The 20,965-nt window shown below is 40.7% G+C and overlaps 1 protein-coding gene across 2 annotated transcripts in view; it reads right to left on the reverse strand.

Annotated features, from left to right (window-relative positions):
• Positions 1-20,965, reverse strand: part of LOC124615574 (ATP-binding cassette sub-family C member 5-like) — a 272,433-nt gene that overhangs the window by 213,588 nt on the left and 37,880 nt on the right. For both annotated transcript variants that reach the window (XM_047143562.1, XM_047143569.1), the window contains one exon: positions 9,528-9,704. In XM_047143562.1, coding sequence (XP_046999518.1) covers positions 9,528-9,704 — 177 coding nt within the window. The remainder of the gene's footprint in view (positions 1-9,527; positions 9,705-20,965) is intronic.

Below are 20,965 nucleotides of genomic sequence, written 5' to 3' on the forward strand. Positions count from 1 at the left end.
TGGGCGCTCCAGTACAACTTTTCCCGGTAGCGTCTAGCTGCTTGCTGCGACTGCTTGCACAGCCAACAGCCACATTTCTGTAGCCAGAAGCGGGAGAAGGTACTACTCAACTGCGCATGCGCTTGATCACGCTCGTAACTGCTAAAACTAATCTAATGTAAACAGTTGTGACATCACGATCATCGGAGGCAATTTGTTGTTACGAAGCATTGCATAGTCTCCCTAAAGCCTTTGACACACTTTGCTGTTGGTAGACGCTTGTATGAGCACTGTGTTTTGTTGCTGTATATGGCGCATTTCCTTTGCAATTTAAGTTTTATTTTTGTTTTTTCTCTCGTTCATGTTTTATTGCTGCAGTATTATCTGCAGCAGCGGGATACAGTAATACCCTTTGTTAGAGTATCGGTTCTTATCAGTAAAAATTACAAAAATATAAATGAAAACAAAAACAATGAAAAATTCCCAGGTTTTTCCTGGTTTTCTCCTGGATGAAAAAATTCCCAGGTTTTTCCCAGATCTCCCAGGTCGTATACACCCTGACAACTCAGACTGGTTGGTTAGTTTAAGGGGGGAGAGTAAGGGTTACCGATAAAATAATTACACAAGGAAAAGAAGAAAAGAAAGGAGACGGACAGCACAATAACAGGAGAAAGGAAGAACCAGAATAACGACAGAAGGACAACCAACACTACTATGGACAAAACAGGAAAAGAAAAAGACAGAGAGAAGCAAGAAGCAGGTAGAAGGGATAAAAACAAGAGAGCATATGACCGTGGCTGGCCGACCTCGAGAATAAAAAGGAAAAGCCAGCCACTCTGCGACACATTAAAACATCCGGCCTAAAAGCATTAGAGTAGAGAACACAAAGGGACAAAGGACCTCTCTCAAACTTATATAGACTGATAAAGCCCAACGTCACATATAAAACGTTAAACTAAATTAGACGATGACACATTGTTAGCTAAAATTAATGGCAACAAGTCTGGTAACTGAAGAGTCCATCGCAGGGCAGCCAAAGAAGGGCAGCTCACCAAGATATGGGCCACTATCAGCTTGGCAGCTCACCAACACTGAGGTGGGTCATCACGGTGCAGGAGGTAGTCGTTTGTCACCCAAGTGTGGCCGATGCGGAGCCGACAGAGAACCACAAAGTCCCTGCGAGAGGCCCGCATGGAGGTCTTCCACACGTTCGTAGTCTCCTTAATGGCACGCAGTTTACTGTGCATACTGAGGTGATACCATTCCGTCTCCCAAAGCTGCAAAACCTTGCGGCATAGTACTGAACGCAGGTCAGTTGCAGAGACGCCGATCTGCATAAGCAGTTTTCACGTAGCCTGTTCAGTCAGCCTGTTGGCAAGTTCGTTGCCTGTTATTCCGATGTGACCTGGGGTCCAGACAAACACCACTGAATGAATGGACCGTTTCAGGGCACAGATGGACTCCTGGATGGTTGCTGCCAAGGATGACAAGAGTAGCACTGGTCGACAGCTTGTAGGCTGCTCAAGAAGTCAGTACACAGAAGAAACGACTCCTCAGGGCATGAACAGATGTGCTCAAGAGCAGGAGATATAGCCAACAGCTCGGCAGTGAAAACACTGCAGCCACCGAGCAAGGAATGCTGTTCAATGTCCTCCATGGACATACGCGGAGCCGTCGTGATCATCAGCCATCGAGCCATCGGTGTAAACCACTTAATAGCCTCAGTATTTCAAGAGGAAGTGGCAGTGGAGAGCCATGGGCTTAACTGAGTCCTTGGAGCCATGTGAAACATCCAGGCAAATCCGCGGCCTAGGTGTACACCATGGAGGTGTACATGAATGGACCTCAAGTATAGGTGGTAAAGGCAAGGACTCCAGTTCGGAAAGAAGGGATCGGACACAAACTTCAATTGGAAGCCCTGACTTGGGCCGCCGATGTGGGAGATGAACCGCCGTGGGCGAGAAAAGGAGACGGTAATTCAGATGCGCAGGGGAACTACGAACACGTGCAACATAACTGGCCAGCAGTTGTGCACACCTAACCTGCAATAGAGGGACTCCAGCATCCACCAGGATGCTGGTCACCAGACTCGTCCTAAAAGCTCCTGTCGCTCGGTGAATGCCACAGTGGCGCACTGGGTCGAGTAAACGCAATGCTGAGGGCGCTGCCGACCCATAAACCAGACTCCCATAGTCAAGGCGGGATTGAACAAGGGCTCTGTAGAGCTGCAGCAGTGTAGAGCGATCTGCTTCCCAGTTTGTGTTGCTCAGGCAGCGGAGGGCATTGAGGTGCTGCCAGCACTTTTGCTTAAGCTGACAAAGTTGAGGAAGCCAAGTAAATCGGGCATCGAGAACCAGTCCTAAGAATTGATATGTCTCCACTACAATGAGTGGATCATCGTTAAGGTAAAGTTCTGGTTCTGGATGAATGGTATGACGCTAACAGAAGTGCATAACATATGACTTTTAGGCCGAAAACTGGAAACCTTGGGCTACAGCCCATGACTGGGACTTGTGGATGGCTCCCTGTAGGCACCGCTCAGCAACACTAGTACTGGTGGAGCAGTATGAAATGCAGAAGTCATCTGCATACAGATAAGGTGAGACGGACGGCAACTTAAACTGTAATCACCGAACACAGCATTCATCTGTCGATACATTTCACAGCCTTTAACTCCCTCCACTGTAAAAAATCGAATCACTCCTCATTGCTCCTGCTTACTCACCTGCATGTTTGGTAGTGGACAATAACTTGTGTGACCATCTCTTCGGCATGAAACCACATAGGTGCTATGCAACATCAAACAGTGGGTATGCGTCAGTCTCTCTACCAATAGATGGCACCACCATACCCACAGTTATGTGGTGCCACCTTACGTGTAAGGCAAAGGTAAACGCACTGACCAAGTTTCATTTGAATGAACCTCATAGCTCCAATCATGTACTTCCCCAACAGTACTGAGAGTGTTTGCAGAAATCTGCAAATAATTTTGCCTTCTAAATTGTACTGGTAATAAAGGAAATTCAAAATAAAGAATGTATATTTTTCAGAGCATTATAAAGAGCCCTCCAAACTTCAGGAGCAATCCTGCTTTTCTTGGATACCTTGAAGACATACATCAAGCTCTTAAATGAATCTATTTAAGATACTGCTTTTCTGTATTAGTGTTTTGTTTAACTATTTCTAGTTCAATTGTGGGGATCTTTCGAAATTTACTGGAGGAGGAGAGGGGGGCAGACACAAATGCTCCATCTTGTCTCCCCCCCCCCTTTCCTTTGCAGACATGTTATAGATTCATTCAATTTAATCCAACTGACTAAGTGTACTAAGTCTTCAAACAACGTGATTAAGTTGTTTACATTTTACATCAATTTTTTGTGGGGGTTCATCTCACTTCTGACTAGTTTGATGCATCCCAGCATGAATTCCTCTCATAAGGCAACCTCTTCATCTCAAAGTACCACTTGCAACCTATATCCTCAATTATTTGGTGGATGTATTCCAATCTCTACATCCCTCAACACTGTGGTGGGATTGACAGAGTGGGCACAGGCCAGGAATTTGCAGATGGTGTGTTCTATGGTAGCATCAGACCAAAAAAGTGCACATGACTCTGAACTCTTGCCTACATTCTACACATTCCCCAACAGCAAAACGAGGCTTGTGATTGGTGATGAGGCGAAACTTAGTACCACAGAGATATAAGCGAAACTTCCTGATGCCCTATCTGATGGTCAATGCCTCTTTCGCAATTTTGGAATGGTTCTTATGTGCTGCATGTAATGTTTTAGGTGCAAATGAAATGGGCTGTTCGTGCTGTATTTGTGCGACAGCGTGACACCAATGACACAATCTGATGCATGTTTGCCGGAATGGAATGTTGTTAAACCAAGGTCTGACCTACAGCACTTTTTAAGTTGCACAAAAGCTTTCTGGCATGTCTCTGAACACACAAATTTAACACCCACTTTCCACAAATGGTTACGTAGGCTGAAAATCTGGGCCACAATGGGAACAAATTTTGCCTAATAATCGACTCTGCCCAGTCCTTTGAGGGTCCTACGAGCTGGATACTTAGCAACTGCATCCTCATGTTCCTGTGTGGGCATGACCCCTTCTTACTTAAGACAAGCTCCAAATAAATTTGTCGAGGCAACAATGCAGACCATGAGCTTTGAACCACTCAAACAACACTGTTGGCTGTGCAGGTGTGTAGTTGTGAATGCCTTGGGTAAGTTGCTCATGGTATCTAAAATAAATATCACAGGAGCACTTACCCATCAAATGGGAACCTGATATAACTATTCATGCCAACTGACATGTTAATCACTAAAAACTATTTCTTCTGATCATCTACAAGCAAACTAAAAGTTGATGTCAGCATGATTTATCTTTTGAAAAATAATGGGCCCCAGCTGGCAAATGTGCATCAGATTGTGCCAATGCCACTGTGCTGTCGCACATATACACAGACAGCATGCAACAGCTCATCACTTTTTGCATTGAAAAAATTAAATGGAGCACAGAAGTCATTCAAAAATTGATAAAGCAGCACTGGCTATCATATAGGGCACCAGCAAGTTCCATGTATACATATCTCTACAGTACTAAGTTTGATCTGATCACAAACACTTTATTCTGCTATTCAACCCAGATACAAAACTTCCCGGTAAGATGGTGCAGCAGTTGCAACAGTGGACGCTCTTTTTGAGGAACTATTCCTCCAGCCTATGAATAGGCTGAGATTAAAATTTGCCTTGAGCATCAAATTGATACATTTGGCTTCATACACTATGTGATCAAAAGTATCCAGAAACCCCCCAAAACGTATGTTTTTCATATTAGATACATTGTGCTGCCATCTACTGCCAGGTACTCCTTATCAGCAATCTCAGTAGTCCTTAGACATCATGAGAGAGCAGAATGGGGTGCTCCGCGGAACTCACGGACTTCAAATGTGGTCAGGTGATAGGGTGTCCCTTGTGTCATAGGTCTGCACATGAGATTTCCACACTCCTAAACATCCCTAGGTCCACTGTTTCAGATATGATAGTGAAGAGGAAACGTGATGGGACACGTACAGCACAAAAGTGTAAAGGCCGACCTTGTCTGTTGACTGACACAGACCACTGACAGTTGAAAAGGGTCATAGTGTGTAATAGGCAGACTTCTATCCAGACCATCACACAGGAATTCCAAACTGCATCAGGATCCACTGCAAGTACTATGATGGTTAGGTGAATGCAAGAAAACTTGGATTTCATGGTCAAGCAGCTATTCATAAGCCACACATCATGCCAGTAAATGCTAGAAGACCCCTCGCTTGGTGTAAGAAGCGTGAACACTGGACAATGGAACATTGGAAAAATGCTGTGTGGAGTAACGAATCATGGTACACAATGTGGCAATCCGATGGCAGGGTGTGGGTATGGTGGATGCCTGGTGAACATCATCTGCCAGCGTGTGTAGTGCCAACAGTAAAATCCGAAGATGAGTGTTATGGTGTGGTCGTGTTTTTCATGGAGGGGGCACTATCACAGCACAGGCCTACACTGATGATTTAAGCACCTTCTTGCTTCCCAATGCTGAAGAGCAATTCGGGGATGGCAATTTCATCTTTCAACATGATCAAGCACCTGTTCGTAACACAAAGCCCTTGGCAGGGTAGTTACACAACAATAACATCCCTACAATGGACTGGCCTACACAGAGTCCTGATCTGAATCCTACAGAACACTTTGGGATGGTTTGGAACACCGACTTCACACCAGGCCTCACCAACCGACATCGATACCTCTCCTCAGTGCATCATTCCATGAAGAATGGGCTGCCATTCCCAAAGTAACCTTCCAGCACCTGACTGAACATATGCCTGCAAGAGTGGAAGCTGTCATCTAGGCTAAGGGTGGGCCAACACCATACTGAATCCCAGCATTACCGATGGAAGGCGACATGACCTTAAGTCATTATGAGCCAGGTGTCCAGATACATTTGACTTCATACCTATGACCGTGGCCATAGCCCACTGGCTAGACAAAACTGGGGATATACTTCCCACACTTTGCAACCTATCTAGTTCTGCTCTTAAAGTCATCTGCACATGGCAAAAGGCACTGGATGAGCTCTAAAAAAAACTTAGGCATCTACGATTGCTTTAAGGATAAGTGGGCCTGGAACCTTGTTACACAACCTAATATAGATACCAACTTCAGTTCTGCTCCATAACTTATGATGTTCTGTGAATGGTATCACAGATGAAACTAGATTTACCTAGTCCTGAATTTGAAAACCAAAAAGCACAAAAGCGTCTAAGCCGAAAATGTTAGTTGTCACGCAAGAGTTGACTACTAGCAGTGTTAGCTGCCAAGCTACATTTTTATGCACAGCTTGGACTACAACTAACTCCACAATGTGAACCACTGGCCATCATACGTCACCACTCTGCTGTGGGGAGACAATGTGCTTGTGTGTGTCTTCATTAATCAGAGACATGTCCACACCTGTGTCCAACTGGATATCTGCCATTGCTCCATTAATGTCCAGTTGTAACATGAGTCTCTGTCTCACATCTGCTGCAGCTATGGGTACAGGCAAGATGGCTCACAGTGTACTGACAGCTGATGTTGACGCGCACTAGGTGAGACAGACACCCGTTAGACGCCCTGGTTTGTGGCACACAAAACATGTAACATCAAACAAAGTGCAGTGAAGCCCTTGATGCTGTATGCCACCAGCTGGACACGATATGAGGCACAAACTTTTCTGGGACCCTTTAGAGAACAAGGGGAAAGACACCACTGCATGAGCCTCTACTCACTTTGGAACATGCCCATGGCGAACAAAGCACCTCTGTTTCTGCAGCTCTACTAGTGATGAGGGCAGTGGATCACTAAGTACTGCACTAACTACTGAATACTGCGTTGACAGATAACCCAAAAAAGGATGCTATTTAAACTGGATGATGATTGAATGGGAGTCCTCAGTTGATTGCAGAGCACAATGGCGAATAAAACAATACCAACGTCAGACGAATCATTAATCATAGCTTGTGCTGACATGGTTACTTCATAAGTTTTGGCAAGTTTCAACCAATCATTCAGGATAAGATCAGATGACGCTAAGCCTTTGCATTAACTTCTATATCAACAGAAAGATTTAAAAAAGCCTTGCACAGCAATGTGTTCACATATGATGTCTGTCAATGTTGACAGGAAAAAATCACACTTGTGTGTCAAGTCTTACAAGTCAGCAGCCTAAGCTGCATATGTCTGCTACTTTGAAAAAATTAATGACAACTGCAATAGCCCTGGGCGCAGTTTTATAAGTCTGTCCAGAATGAATGCGATACAATGATTTGCTATTACAATTTAGAAATTGTCTCCCTTTTATTCTCATTTCAAAAGTGGGTAGAGGCTGAAGTGTGTCTCAGACCATTGTTCTGCACCTCCACTGCATTCACATCAGTTTTCCGTGCACGGCATTACCCACCAGTGAACACAAACAATTTTTTTTTTCAAAGTTATTGATTTTCCCTACTTGCCGCCCTTCTCCCATCACTCAGCAACAGTCTGATGTACATTATCCTGCTTTTGTATTTGAAATTAATATTTTAATCCAGAATAAAAAAGGCATGTAAATGGACTGTTACAAAGCAAATCATAGACTGTGGGAAAATTGTAGAAGAAGAGAAGTGAAGAAGCATTTGAGATGCAGTGTTACAGATAGATGATGAAAATTAAGTGGTCTGTTAACAAATGAGATATCCTCTGGAGAGTCAGCGATGAAAGAAATATGTGGAAAGAGTGAACTAGCAGAAGGGACATGATGACAGGCCCAGTGTTAAGCAAAGGGAAGAACTCCTTAGATCAGAGGGAGACATGGAGGAGAAAAATTGTTGGAGAACAGAGAGATTACAATCTATACAACAAATAACTGAGAACACTGTATGGAACTGCTACTCTGAGATGAAGAGATTGGCAGAAGAAAGTAAATTGTGGCAAGCTGCATCAGACATATCAGCAAGCTGAAAATATACAACAAAAATCATCAATTCTTACCAAGTCACATTCATTTAAAGTAGTTATTTCTCAACTTATACTGTGGGTTAACTGAACAAACTGCTAACGAATTTTGAACAACAAAAAGTGCAGGTTGGAATATCAACAATATTATCAAAAGGATAGGTTACTCATCTTAAAGATGATGCACTGAGTTGCACACAGGCACAATAAAAAGACTGTTACACATTGAGTTTTCAGCCAAAGCCTTCTTCAGAAAAGGAAACACACGAGCATTCACACAAGTAAACGCACCACACACTCACATCTCTGGTCTAGGAGATAGTAGTTATGTGTGCATGAGATGTGCCTACTTGTGTGAATGCGTGTATGTTTTCTTTCCTGAAGGAGGCTTTGGCCAAAACCTCAATGTGTAAAAGGCTTTTCCTTGTACCTGTCTTCAACTCAGTGTGTCATCTATAGAATTTTAATGATGTGAAGTCTTTGGAGAAATACAGCAGCTGATCAATATTTTCTGAAAACTATATGTAACTTCCAACCCCTTCCTCCACCCACTCTCTGTTGGAAGAGGATGACAACGACAGCAACAACAAAAGGGGAACCACAACTGCTGTGTCAGTTACACAGTTACTCATCAGCTTAAAAGGTAAGAAGCCACCACCAGTCAACAGAATGTACAGAGGCTACCTTTTATTCCGTTACTGCTAAATACAAAAATGTTATTAAAATTACATAGGCCCAACTAATATCCTGGATAGTTACTCAATAAATCAGAGTTCTTTATACATTTATCAAAGCCTAAATAACCGAAGCATCATATACACACAATTAATGATTAAAACTGATTATGTCCCTTAGGTTACCAAGACAAAGTTTAAAGTGCATATAATTGTTGGCACTTTGCATAACAACACTGCTTATCAATGAAAATATACTAAATCTTACCTGAAAGATATAAAATACTCCTAAATCTGTATATCTAAATATTGTGCAGTAATGCCATAATCTTCAGAAATGTCCTGACTATTTTCAGCTGTGAATGTTTCTCTTGATGCTTCTGTACCTGAGCTACAATTACTTCACTGCTAGCAAAAGGAAAAAAAATAGGATGAACTCTCCCATTTTACACCAAATCACCAAAGCTAGCTTGTGCTGTAGTGCAGCCTTGCCAAAATACTGCACAGACCCCAAAGTCAAATAGACTTCATTCCATGCCTTTATTACACAAGTATAGCTGATATGTAATAATTTCATAGTTGTTGGATAGGTACTGGTGCTACAAGCAGTATATATCTGACAAAACAATTCACTTCTTTCTAGCAAAAGAAGTGCCATTACAATACAATACGTTCTCCTATAGTGGATACACTGTCCTTTTCTTTAAACAAATTGTAACATAATACACATCATATGAAAATTTGCTACAACTTACAGGCACAGTATAAATAAATATTATATTGATGGGAATAACTTTAACAATAACACAATAGAAAATATATTTATGCAAATGATTTTATTATTATTTCTTACCGGTCCTAGGAACTGGAATATCACTGCCAAAACCATAAATGTCATAGCAACAATGCATCTTGTTCGACAAAACCTCCACATTACAGAGGACAAGGAGGACATCTCCCCACGCTTCACAACATGTGCATGCCACAACTTCTCGAGACGTTGAGCATTTGGTTCTGCACGATCAACCATCTAGAACAAATCATCAGAAATATCTTTAGATTAGATTGTGTAAATTATTGTTTTCCAGTGTAAGTTTAGTCAGTGGCAATGTCAAAGAAATGGCTTACTACAAGGAAATGTTCCTTAACCATGTTATTTACCATCTATACCAATAAAACCACTTCAGGCGAACACAAGGAATTTCCTTTATGCCAGACGTCTGGCTTCAGCAAGTCATGGAAAATCTTTTGAAGATGCTGAAGCCCACCCATCAGATGTGTTGCGAGAGTTGAGTTTCCATTACTCTAACAATCAACTTCATCCAAACCTAACTAAAAATAAAGTGTGTGTGTTTCATCTTAACTACAACCAGGCAGTCGCAAACTTAACGTTCCATGGCAGGGGATACAATTAGTAAATACACCCCAACCAAAATGTCTGGGAGTCACTCTGGATTGTATTATGATGCACAAGCAGCACTGCAAAGATATGGGAATGAAGGTGGAAGCCAAAAGTAAAATCCTTTGCAAGATTGCTGGCAGCAGGTGGGGCTCTCTACCAAAAACGCTGAGAACGACAGCACTAACAGCAACATCTTACTGTTCCGCAGAGTATGCTAGTCCACTATGGTACAAATCTACCCATACAAAAATAATTAAAGTGCTAAACAAAAGAAGTAAGCTGATTATAGGTTGCCTGAAATGTACGTCACTCTTACAACTATCAGGTCACAGGCACAGCAACACCACTCTCTCTGTAGTGCCTCAAGAATTTTGGTGTAAATTCTAGAAACACTCGGCCTTCAACTGTCTCGAACACCCGATATTTTAGGTATGAGTGCGGGAGAGTAAGAACGTTTCTACCAATCCACCTGTTTCTACGTGCAGGTCGGAAGCTTGTTGTTAGAAGACTGTAAGAGGGGCAAGTCACTGACGACAACAAGTGTTTGCCGCCAGCGCCACAGAAGACATGAGGAGAAATCAACGAATAATTATGTTGTATTCTTTGATGCGTTAGTGTCTGTGGTGATTGTAAAAAAGACCATTGAACAGTTGAATATAGAGTGCTGTGCACATTCATGTCTTTGACTCAGTGAAGTCAAGCCGCATGTTCATATTTTCATATGGTTTTGACACCAACTCTTATGTCTAAATGTACTTAATCATTTCTAAAGCTCGAGATACGAGTGAGACGACGAGGATATTTATATTTCTGAGAAGAGAATTTTGTTCTGCATAGCAGTTCTAGTACATCATTAATCAATAAGTACGTTGACACTAAAGTTCATATACGTGATCAATAGATTACAGAAATAAGAAGATATTATTTTCTGTTGTCTGAGAAAACATTAGAACGTGGCGACCTAAGTGACAGGACCTGAAGAAAACGGGGATTTAAAAACAGAAACGGAAAGAAGATATTAGGCATTGCCACAGCAACCACGCCTAACAAGATACAAGAACTGTTTCCAGATATCGTATTGAGTCCAATAAACAATTGGAAGAAAGTTGTGAGTGCAATGCTGTAAAAGACGCGAGAAAGTAACAGCGAAGAAAACCGGAGAGAAGACCTCAACTTTTCGACTAAGATCGGGTGCGGAGAGTAAGCAGTCTTCACACATGTACATCGCGCCGATGCCAACGCCAACGCAAACGCAGTAGCCAGCCACCAACACTGACTGCACCAGCTGCTGCTCACTGGTGCTGACTCCACGTCCGCTCGCCAATGATGACACTGAAACCAACGTTTGGTGATCCAACCATTCGTCTGCATGAACTCCTCCACAGCCGAAATCGTGCCACTAGAGGTGAAGTGCGCCTGCTCGCGGCGTGGTGCGTCTTTGATGTTTATACGTCCCGCCTCATCACTCTTATAGCAAACTGCTCTCCGTATGTCTCTTTCATTCCGCGATAAATTTCTGAAGCATGGCCCTCTTCTGCGCGAAGAAACTTTATAACCGCTCATTGTGCTTATCTACAGAAGCGTATCATGCAACGAACTGTGGAAACAAGTTTCCAGAAATGTGGCAATTATTATAAAGCCATTAACATCAGTTGTGCAACTGGGAATACCATCACGCCATCTATTGGTAAACTTATTCGCTCCCTGGGATTACGACCATGGTTCCATGACAGAATGGAACATTTTTATTGCCGGCAAGCTTGATCATTCCCAGGATCATGTAAAGAATTTAAACAGCGTACAGTGAACAGTTCATTGCTGACAGCAACTGAAAATGGACAAAACCAAGTTTTGTGCTGTTATTAAACATTTTCATTCGAAGAGTTGGACTGCCACACAAATCAAAACATAACTGGAAGAAGTTCGCATGGACTCTGTGCCATCATTGAAGACATTTACTTTTTCACTAATGAATTTAAATGTGGTCGGACAACCACCAACCATTCACCACCAGAGAACTCTATGTCGGGTGAGCGAAAACCAATAACTATTTGATAAAAGTTGAGGGATGAATGAAGGATAAACTGTCATTGTAGTTGTTGTACTCAGTGGTGAATTTTCTTTTAGTTGACTACTAGGTCTAAGACCAATAAAATTATGGATCAAGAACAGCAACAAACTTCAGAGCCAGCCATGTCGATGACTGTAACAAAGGAAATGCCAGATTGGACTGAGGTAACAAATTTAATTAAAGCACTAAGTCTTAAATTAGATAACCAGAGAACAGAGTTAAATGCTCAAAATGCTACCTTGAGACAAGAACTAAATGCTAGATTAGATGACCAAAGTGCCAAGTTGGATGACCAGAACGCTGATTCAGCCACTCTAAGTGAAAAACTAGAAGCACAAAGTGTAACTTTAAGTGAAAAATTAAATGCTCAGAATGAAGCTCTAAGGAGAGAAATAGGTTTAGTACGTTCTAGTTTAAATGCTCAGAGTGAAACGTTGAACAGTCAGGCAGCAAATATAGTTTTATTAAAGACTCAATTTGGCTCTTTAACTGATAATGTAGAAAATCTGAAGTTAGATTTAAAGAGTGAACTCACTAGTTCTTTGAATACTCACATTAATCAAATGTTCACTGACTTTAATCACAGACAGAATGAAACTTTAAATACTCAAATGACAAATATAGGTTTGTTGCCTGTCAAAACAGACTCTAGTAATCGATGCGAAGGCATAGTTACTTTGGAGACTAAATGTGATGTCAAATGTAATAATAATAATGTAGAATCTGAATTTAGTGAAAAATTAAAATATTGTGAAAATGTACGTAATATTAAATTTAATTATGTAAGACAGGAACAAATACTTTGGAAGAGAGCATGGACCAGCCTAAGGCATTAATATCAATTATTCAATCGAAAATTCCAGCTGTTACTACATGAGCTGTCAGTTCATGAGTAAATAATGTAGGACAGAATATCAGGGAAAAATTAGCCAACTTTGACATGATAAATGTAAGTAATCTGGCAGAACCTTTTGAGCTAATTATAGATTGAGAAATTACCGAGAGTATAATCTCCAGAAACATTATGACTGTTGCTTTTTCCAAACCTAATGATACCAACAAGGTTATAGATGACTCATGGAAAGAATTCAAACTTGTCCAAGACTGTATGGCCTTCCAAAGGTTCATAAAGAGGGTCTTCCTCTGCATCCAATAGTGATAACATTGGCACTCCTAAATGTGATTTAGCAAAACATCTCGCTTCCTTGCTGAGACCTTTCGTGGGCAAGTGCACACATCACATACGAAACTCAGCTGATTTTATCAATAGACTGTGGGCTCTTCATCTTAGCAGTGCAGACCTTCTAGTAAGTTTTGATGTGGCCTCACTTTTTACAAAAGTTCCTCTTGCAGATTATTTGACACTGATTGGTAACTGTTTCCTGTTGATATCACTGCTTTGTTCAGGCACACTCTTTCCTCAACTTATTTTAAGTGTAATCAAGAATATTTTGAACAGACTGACTGCGTCGCCACGGATAGCCCCTGTCTCCCTTGGTGGCCAACCTTTTTATGGAGGATTTTGAGGAGGGAGCGCTTGAATCAGCTGCCCTGAAACCAACCGTTTTTTTGGAGGTATGTGGATGATACTTTCATGGTGTGGCAAAGACAAACTAATGGAGTTTCTACATCACCTCAACTCCATTCATAACAACATCCGGTTTACCATAGAAATAGAGAAAGATGGTTGTTTGCCTTTCTTGGATGTCCTGGTTCGAAGGAAGAATGATTGTTCCCTAGGGCATTCAGTTTATCAGAAGCCCACTCATACTGATTTATACCTGCCAGCATCGGGTTGCCATCACCCGTCACAAACCATGAGTGTGCTTAAACACTTGCTCATAGAGCTCATACTGTCCCAGATCTAGATAGCTTACCTCAAGAACTCGCCCATCTAAAGACAGTATTCAGCAAAAATGGGTATTCAATCCAGCAGATTAACAGGGCACTAACAGCTGAAACTAATAAGCAGGAAGTGAATAAAGAGGAGAACATGCCGGAACAATCTTTAGCTTTTCTTCCTTTCGTTGGCAACACTTCGTTTAAAATAGCAAGAATCCTCCGAAAATTTCAGATAAAAGTCGTTTTCCGCCCACCATCGAAGATTGCGGACCTTGTGGGGTCAGTAAAGGACAATCTGTTACTACAAAAGGCCGGAATTTACAAGATACCGTGCCAATGTGGTAGGGTTATATAGGTCAAACCATACGCACTGTGAAAGAACGCTGCACTGAACATCAACGTTACACCAGCCTTTTGCACCCAAGCAAGTTCGCTATTGCTGAACATTGTATTTCTACTGGACACTCAATGGAGTATGAGGAAACAATGATTTTGTCCACAGCAACATCTTTCTGCAACTCCATTATTAAAGAATCTGTAGAACTACATCTGGCAGAAAATCTGTTGAACCGTGACAGCAGCTACCAGCTGGACAGTGCATGGAATCCCACATCTCCATGATTTTCTCAAATCAAAGACGACAGAGTGTGCCAATGGCCGTGGCAAAGAGCAGCGCAGAGGGCGACTGAGTTCCGCTACTCCATCAGGGAGGGCGCTGCCAGCGGGCACTGTGGTCCACCTATCAAGTTTTCGATGCATGCACAGAATAGTTACAGCGCGATACATATTACGGAACGAAGGACATTTTTGCCAGTCTGCAACGACTCACCTGAAGATGACTGGCAGGTGCCCAGTTGAAATATCGTGCGAGGTATTGAACGACGACCGGCTGCAAGCCCGAAATTTGTTTGAACAAATTGTTCAGGACAGATTAGAACACAGAATAATTTTACCTAATGTTGTGTTATCTAGTAAAGTGGTGATTGTTTTGTTGTGGATAGACTTTCACACAAAATTTAACAAAAAGTACCAGTTTACATTTGCTCAAGTGAGGTGAATATCAGATCCATGGGACCCGGACAGAGTCACATCTGTCCCTCAGGGACATTAACGTTGTGTGTTAACTGGCAGAGTGACGACCGTTGGATCCCTAGTAGTTTTCGGCGTTTCTTCAAACTTAGTTTTCCTGCACCGAATTCCCTTCAATTCTTCAACTTGTCTGTAGTCTATTCTTGAACTATCCTATAATTTTTGTACATAGGAAACCGGATATGACAAGTTTACGACCAATTTAAGAGAATCACAGATGAACAGTGATCTCTAGGCATGAAATGAAATGAATAAAATATTATTTGAGTGAAAAGTATAATATCATGGTACTATTCAAACAAAGTGATATCTAAACGCGATAAACTGAACGGAGTACTTTATGTGTGTATGAAATATAGTGTAAAGTGAATGACTAAACAGCTATGTTATCATAGTGTACAATTTTCTATTTTTATAGAATATTTTATACCTTTTGTGAGATGTAATGTAAATGGGAGGATTTGTATCACTTTTGGTAGGGGTGGGAAGTGTAAGTACAAGCATGACTTGAAACTAATCACACTCCCCACCTTTCAGACAACCCTCACAGACAAGTATAACTGATTTTTCCACCATTTGCCATTCCACAGGTGTTGCTAAGATTTTCTTCGGGGCTTCAAAGGTGAAGGTGAGAATGTCCGTTATGTAGGAGACGTTTAACATGATACCTCCTCCGGCTTCTCACTCAAGTACCGGCGAAGTAGGCATCCTGGGGAACGGGGTTCGGAAGGGTTTTCCTGTCTTTGGGGCTTAGTAACCAGTTCTACTTTTTCCTTCCTTATTTCTCATTTGAGTACCGATCTATCTTTCCCTCTTTCCATATTCATATACTTCTACCACTTAAGTCCTTCTTATTTTCCGTGGTTTCCAATAACCTTCAACTTATTTCGTATAAGTAGGCCGAAGAATCAGGATACACAAACACACATCTACATACACACAAAGATACACTTACACACAAACAGGAGCATTACGAATTATAAACCTGAAATGATGTCAGAACCGCCAAGGGATTTGGGGAATAAAGATATATGTACATCTGAGTCAATGCACATATTACAATGTTGATATGTGACCATTCTGCATCGTTATTTTTTGTCGCTCTCAAAAATATATTTACATGTGCCATGCTAGTACTTTGAGAAAAGGCATAGTATCTACTGGGAGTTGATAAATACAGGTAGACATAGCATCTACTATGTGTGGGCATGATATTTGTTTATATGGAAAAAGTGAGGACTCTAAGGTATTAGATGAAGTATTAGAAAGTGGAATAGAAGTGTAAAGTAGATTAGCACTCTTACCAGAGAATATTTAAGAATAGTACTCATAAATATGTATGCTAGGGCAATGAACCAGGATGCCACTCAAGAAGGATATGGAGGGCGCACTCTCGACATTTATTGGATAAGAAACAGGGCGGACAGGCAGACCTATGAAAGGCTGACCTATACTGCATGGAAAGGGGCACCAAGAAGGGGATTGACCTGTACCATAGGAGAAGAGGAATGAGAAAGGGGTGTACCTACCAAAACGGAAGGAGAAAGGGTACTCTAGGCTCAACCCATGCAAGATATAGGTACTGTTCCTAAAGGGAAAAAGGGCAGTATCGTGACAGAAGTCACATGTTTAAAAGGAAATAGTCCAGTAAGTTTGAATTTATGCAGCACTAGCATTATTACATTTTAGATTTACAACTGTCAGAAGAAGGGAACACTTATTCTACCCAGAGTTCCTCCAGATTACAATACGTAATGAATAAGTACATACATAGAAAAAATAGTACGGAAAGTAATAACAAAGTAGTAGAGTATTCATGAGTTATGTGCTCCTGGAATTTATGACTGGAAGATGAATAAAAAACAAAGATTTTTGGAGATTGAAAAGAGCTAACTCACAACATAGATTGAAAGGTTCACATATTGTAATTGTGGTAAAATATGCACGGTTATTAGTAAAAAAGAGAGGTACTCTTAAAAGATAAAGAATTATCATCTTGTGTAATAACTGTACATAATGAATATGTGTAAAATATCACGTGTTTGAGCTAAGGGGAAGGATATATAGTGCCTCAAGAATTTTGGAGTAAATTCTAGAAACACTTGGCCTTCAACAGTCTCGAACACCCGATATTTTAGGTACAACTGCAGGAGAGTTAGAATGTTTCTACCGATCCACCTGTTTCTATGTGCAGGTCGGAAGTTTGTTATCAGAAGACTGTAAGAGGGGCGAGTCACTGACGACAACAAGTGTTTGCCACCAGCGCCACTGAAGACACAAGGAGAATTCAATGAATAATTATGTCATATTCTTTGATGTGTTAAGTGTCTGTGGTGACTGTAAAAAAGACTATTGAACAGTTGAATATAGAGGTACTATGCACATTCATGTACTGGACTTGCTTGGGACTAGAGACTTTTAAATTTTTTCATGTCTTGGCTATGAACAAAACAAGACACATGTATGCTATTTGAATATGCGTAAATGAGTCTAACGTGTAAGGAATAAGTTAGCTTGCAGAAGTAAAACTTGAAAAAATAAAGTGATGGAACTAAAAATATTATACGAGTACCAAAATTATTTCAAGGATAGAGAAGCATTTTAATAAATTCCCTTAACCAGCTATAGTCTTCGGAGAAGAAGCTCGTGAGAGATCGACGTTGCTGATTACCCAGAGAAGAGTGCAAGTTAACTGAATTGAGATGTGTGTGCCTTGCAACCCAATACCACACTCTCTCCTGTCATCCGAAAATGTTAGAATTGATCATAAAGTACCTGCCAACACAGATATAACAAATCTAGCTCATCCGGAGAACCACCTATTTACATGGGCACATTCCATCGGCTCCAAGGCTGAGCTCCAGAAGAAGTTTGCTCAAGACCCACTTCACTACTGCAAATAGCAGCAGCCACACCAATGAAACCAATTGTGGACTTCTCAACTTGAACAAATTTTATCTGGCCTCTCCCTCCAGAAACCCTTCCACCGAGCATGAACAGAATTGGATTATCTGGAGGTCACTGAATCATCTTCACTCTGGAGTTGGAACATCCAGAACACGAAGCACAAACTGGATTGCCAATTACGAGTATTATCTTGCTGACAAGATCTGCTTGCAACTCTGACCACAATGAAGTTGCAAGATTCTAGTCAACAGTAGTGTAGCTTCACAATTCTATCCTTCATTTGCTTTTAATTGTAATTAACATACATGTGTGTTTGTTTCTGATTTGAATAAATAAAGCTTTTGTTTTTCTCTAAATGTTACACAAATGTTTCTTTCTGTTAATGCAGGGCATCCAATGTCCTGGAAAACAGGGAAAACTCAGGGAATCCTTTTGCTCTAGGAAACTAGGGGAATTACTGTTTTTTTTTTTTTTTAAAAAACCTGGGAAAAGCATGGTATCTGATTTGCTTTCGGAAAGAGGCATTTGCTTGCCTTTCTCTTGGCTCGATGCAGTGCCATGACTACCATTCCCCTTCAGCTCAGCATTGTGTGACCACCCACCACCATTGTTTCATCATCCCCCTATGGCCAGTCAGCCTGGCCACGGTTGGCCATGCTGGGCCAAGCCATGTCCAACTAGCCAGGCCCTGCCAAGTTGAGCTATGTGGTCGTTTATTATTGTTGAAATAGGATAACTTCATGCATGTTACTGCAGCTTCATCATGCTTCTCCTGCTGATGTGCAATGGCGTCTGATTTTGATGTAATTTGACCATCAAAGAACTGTGAAGACTAACTGGTGAAGTTTACATTTAAAGCTGTTCAAATGAAATTGCTGTGTCGTTTGATAACACATTGTGATAACAAAAGATTGTCCTTTTAGCGTAATTCGTGATCTATTCAAATCCATTTATTTTGATTCAGGGATATTAGGACATAACAGGTACGCATACACGTCATTCAATGCCAATTTGTCAAGAGTGTTTTTGATGGTTGACCATCAGGGTTTTTGATGAAATTTTGGGTGAACATGCATACATTTTCGACATAAACACTGTTAAAGTTTTATTATCACTAATTCAATATTAGCACAGATTTGTTTGACTCCATACCACAACTGTCAGCAGTGTACCCTTAAAGCACTCCCTAGACAGCCAACAATATTAAATACTCCCTATACAGTCAACAACATTAAATATTGTGCAATGTTACTTAAGTTGTCACCAGATTACTCAATAGTATTGCGCAATAATATTATGGTTCAGAATATTGTATTATGGAGACACTGCTACTGCTGTAACTGCTTGCTGTAAGCAGGAGAAAATGGCTGATGAAAAATTGGATCAAAGAGCTTCAGAGATGATTCACTTGCTGAGAGAACTGAGGCTGAGTGAAATAAATAAATAAAAGATTACCATAACTTTTATATGTTGATGGGCCAACATCTGATACAATAGTGAATATGGTTTTAACCCCTGGAATCTGAAGTACAGAGTTTTTATTCATTGTAAACACACCTACTTTTCTAGAATGGTTTTCCCATGAATCACCTAAAACTCTAAATTTTTAAAACTGGATATCTTTGTAACACAAATGTATAAATACAAAAACCACCAAACACATCATAGCTGCTTGGTTCTCTCTCTCCTCTTCACTCCAAAGTAAATGCCTTTTTGCAGTTTTAAAAATTGAAGGTGTACACTAGTGAATCCTTGAGCACTGTTCACAGGAGTGAGCATTCACTAGTGTTTGCTTTTGATAGCTTTGGTGTAAAGGGGGGCTTGAGGTGCTTCGTCAATCTGCACCAGTACAAAAAAGCAGCATCTGGGCACTTTAAAAAGCCATGAATAACGTTAAAAACAACAAACTTTATGTTAATAATAAACTTCACTGTATTTTAAAATATGCAAACAAATAATTGACTTAGAATAGGTCAATATTTCACAGGAGTACTAACTTCTAGAGCAAAGGCTCGACAAACCACAGTGCCTGTCCATGGTGCCAAATACAAAAGAAATGCATGCCACTAATGGAAGGTTAACTGAAATAATAAAAAAATGAGCAATTTTCATGTGGATAACTTGCAATAAAGTTGGCCAAAAAACTAGCCACTTGAAAAAAATGTGGAGCTTAGCTATCTATAACTCCAGAAGTTAAGTATGTGATTCACCTGAACCTAGCATGTAAGAACTTACATAACTTACTAGTACAAGGCCTTATAATAGAAATTTTCATTCTCCTACTGCTTTCCAATAGTTTACAAATCAAGGACAAAGTTGATGATTTTTATAAAAACAAAAAGATGCGTATTTTTTGCCCACTTTTACACAAAGCATTTTCTGCACGCGTTCCTAAACTGTTTTCATTGTAAAGACCATGTTCCAAACCACCTAAAAAGTTTGTCTGGTTTCCCAATGCAAACTGATAAGGTTCGAAAAAGCAGCAGGAAACTGGGGGCATAGAGAAAGTATGCCCATATTGCACTGCTATGCAAATTAAATCTGACATATTTTATTATGTTTAACAACTGTTTAGTATTCTCTGGGAAGAGCAACATCACGAGTCCCAACGAATGATTAAGTATCGAGATTTAAAAATCTTTCGTCATGACGATCATTACACATTTTAGGCACTTTTTCTGCTATAATCATGGTTGTCCACTTTTTTTTTTTCTTTTTGCACAGTTCACAGCTTATGTAGCACTTAAGTGTACATGTGAAAAATTGTATAAATATGTTACCACAGTCCAAGGTGGTGTAACCAATAGTAGCTACTTTTAAAGTGAGAAAATCAGCTTCCCCATTGACACAGGGGCTACGCCTGATAGCTGTGCAACAGTAGTCATGCGTGGATTTCTTTACCACAGGATACCAAGCCTGATAAGGACTTGTTTCCACAGGGTTACAAGCATGATGACATATTTCTTTGTGTCCCAGACCA

The sequence above is a fragment of the Schistocerca americana genome, chromosome 1 (genome assembly GCF_021461395.2).
Source record: "Schistocerca americana isolate TAMUIC-IGC-003095 chromosome 1, iqSchAmer2.1, whole genome shotgun sequence".
Classification (NCBI taxonomy): Eukaryota; Metazoa; Arthropoda; class Insecta; order Orthoptera; family Acrididae; genus Schistocerca; species Schistocerca americana.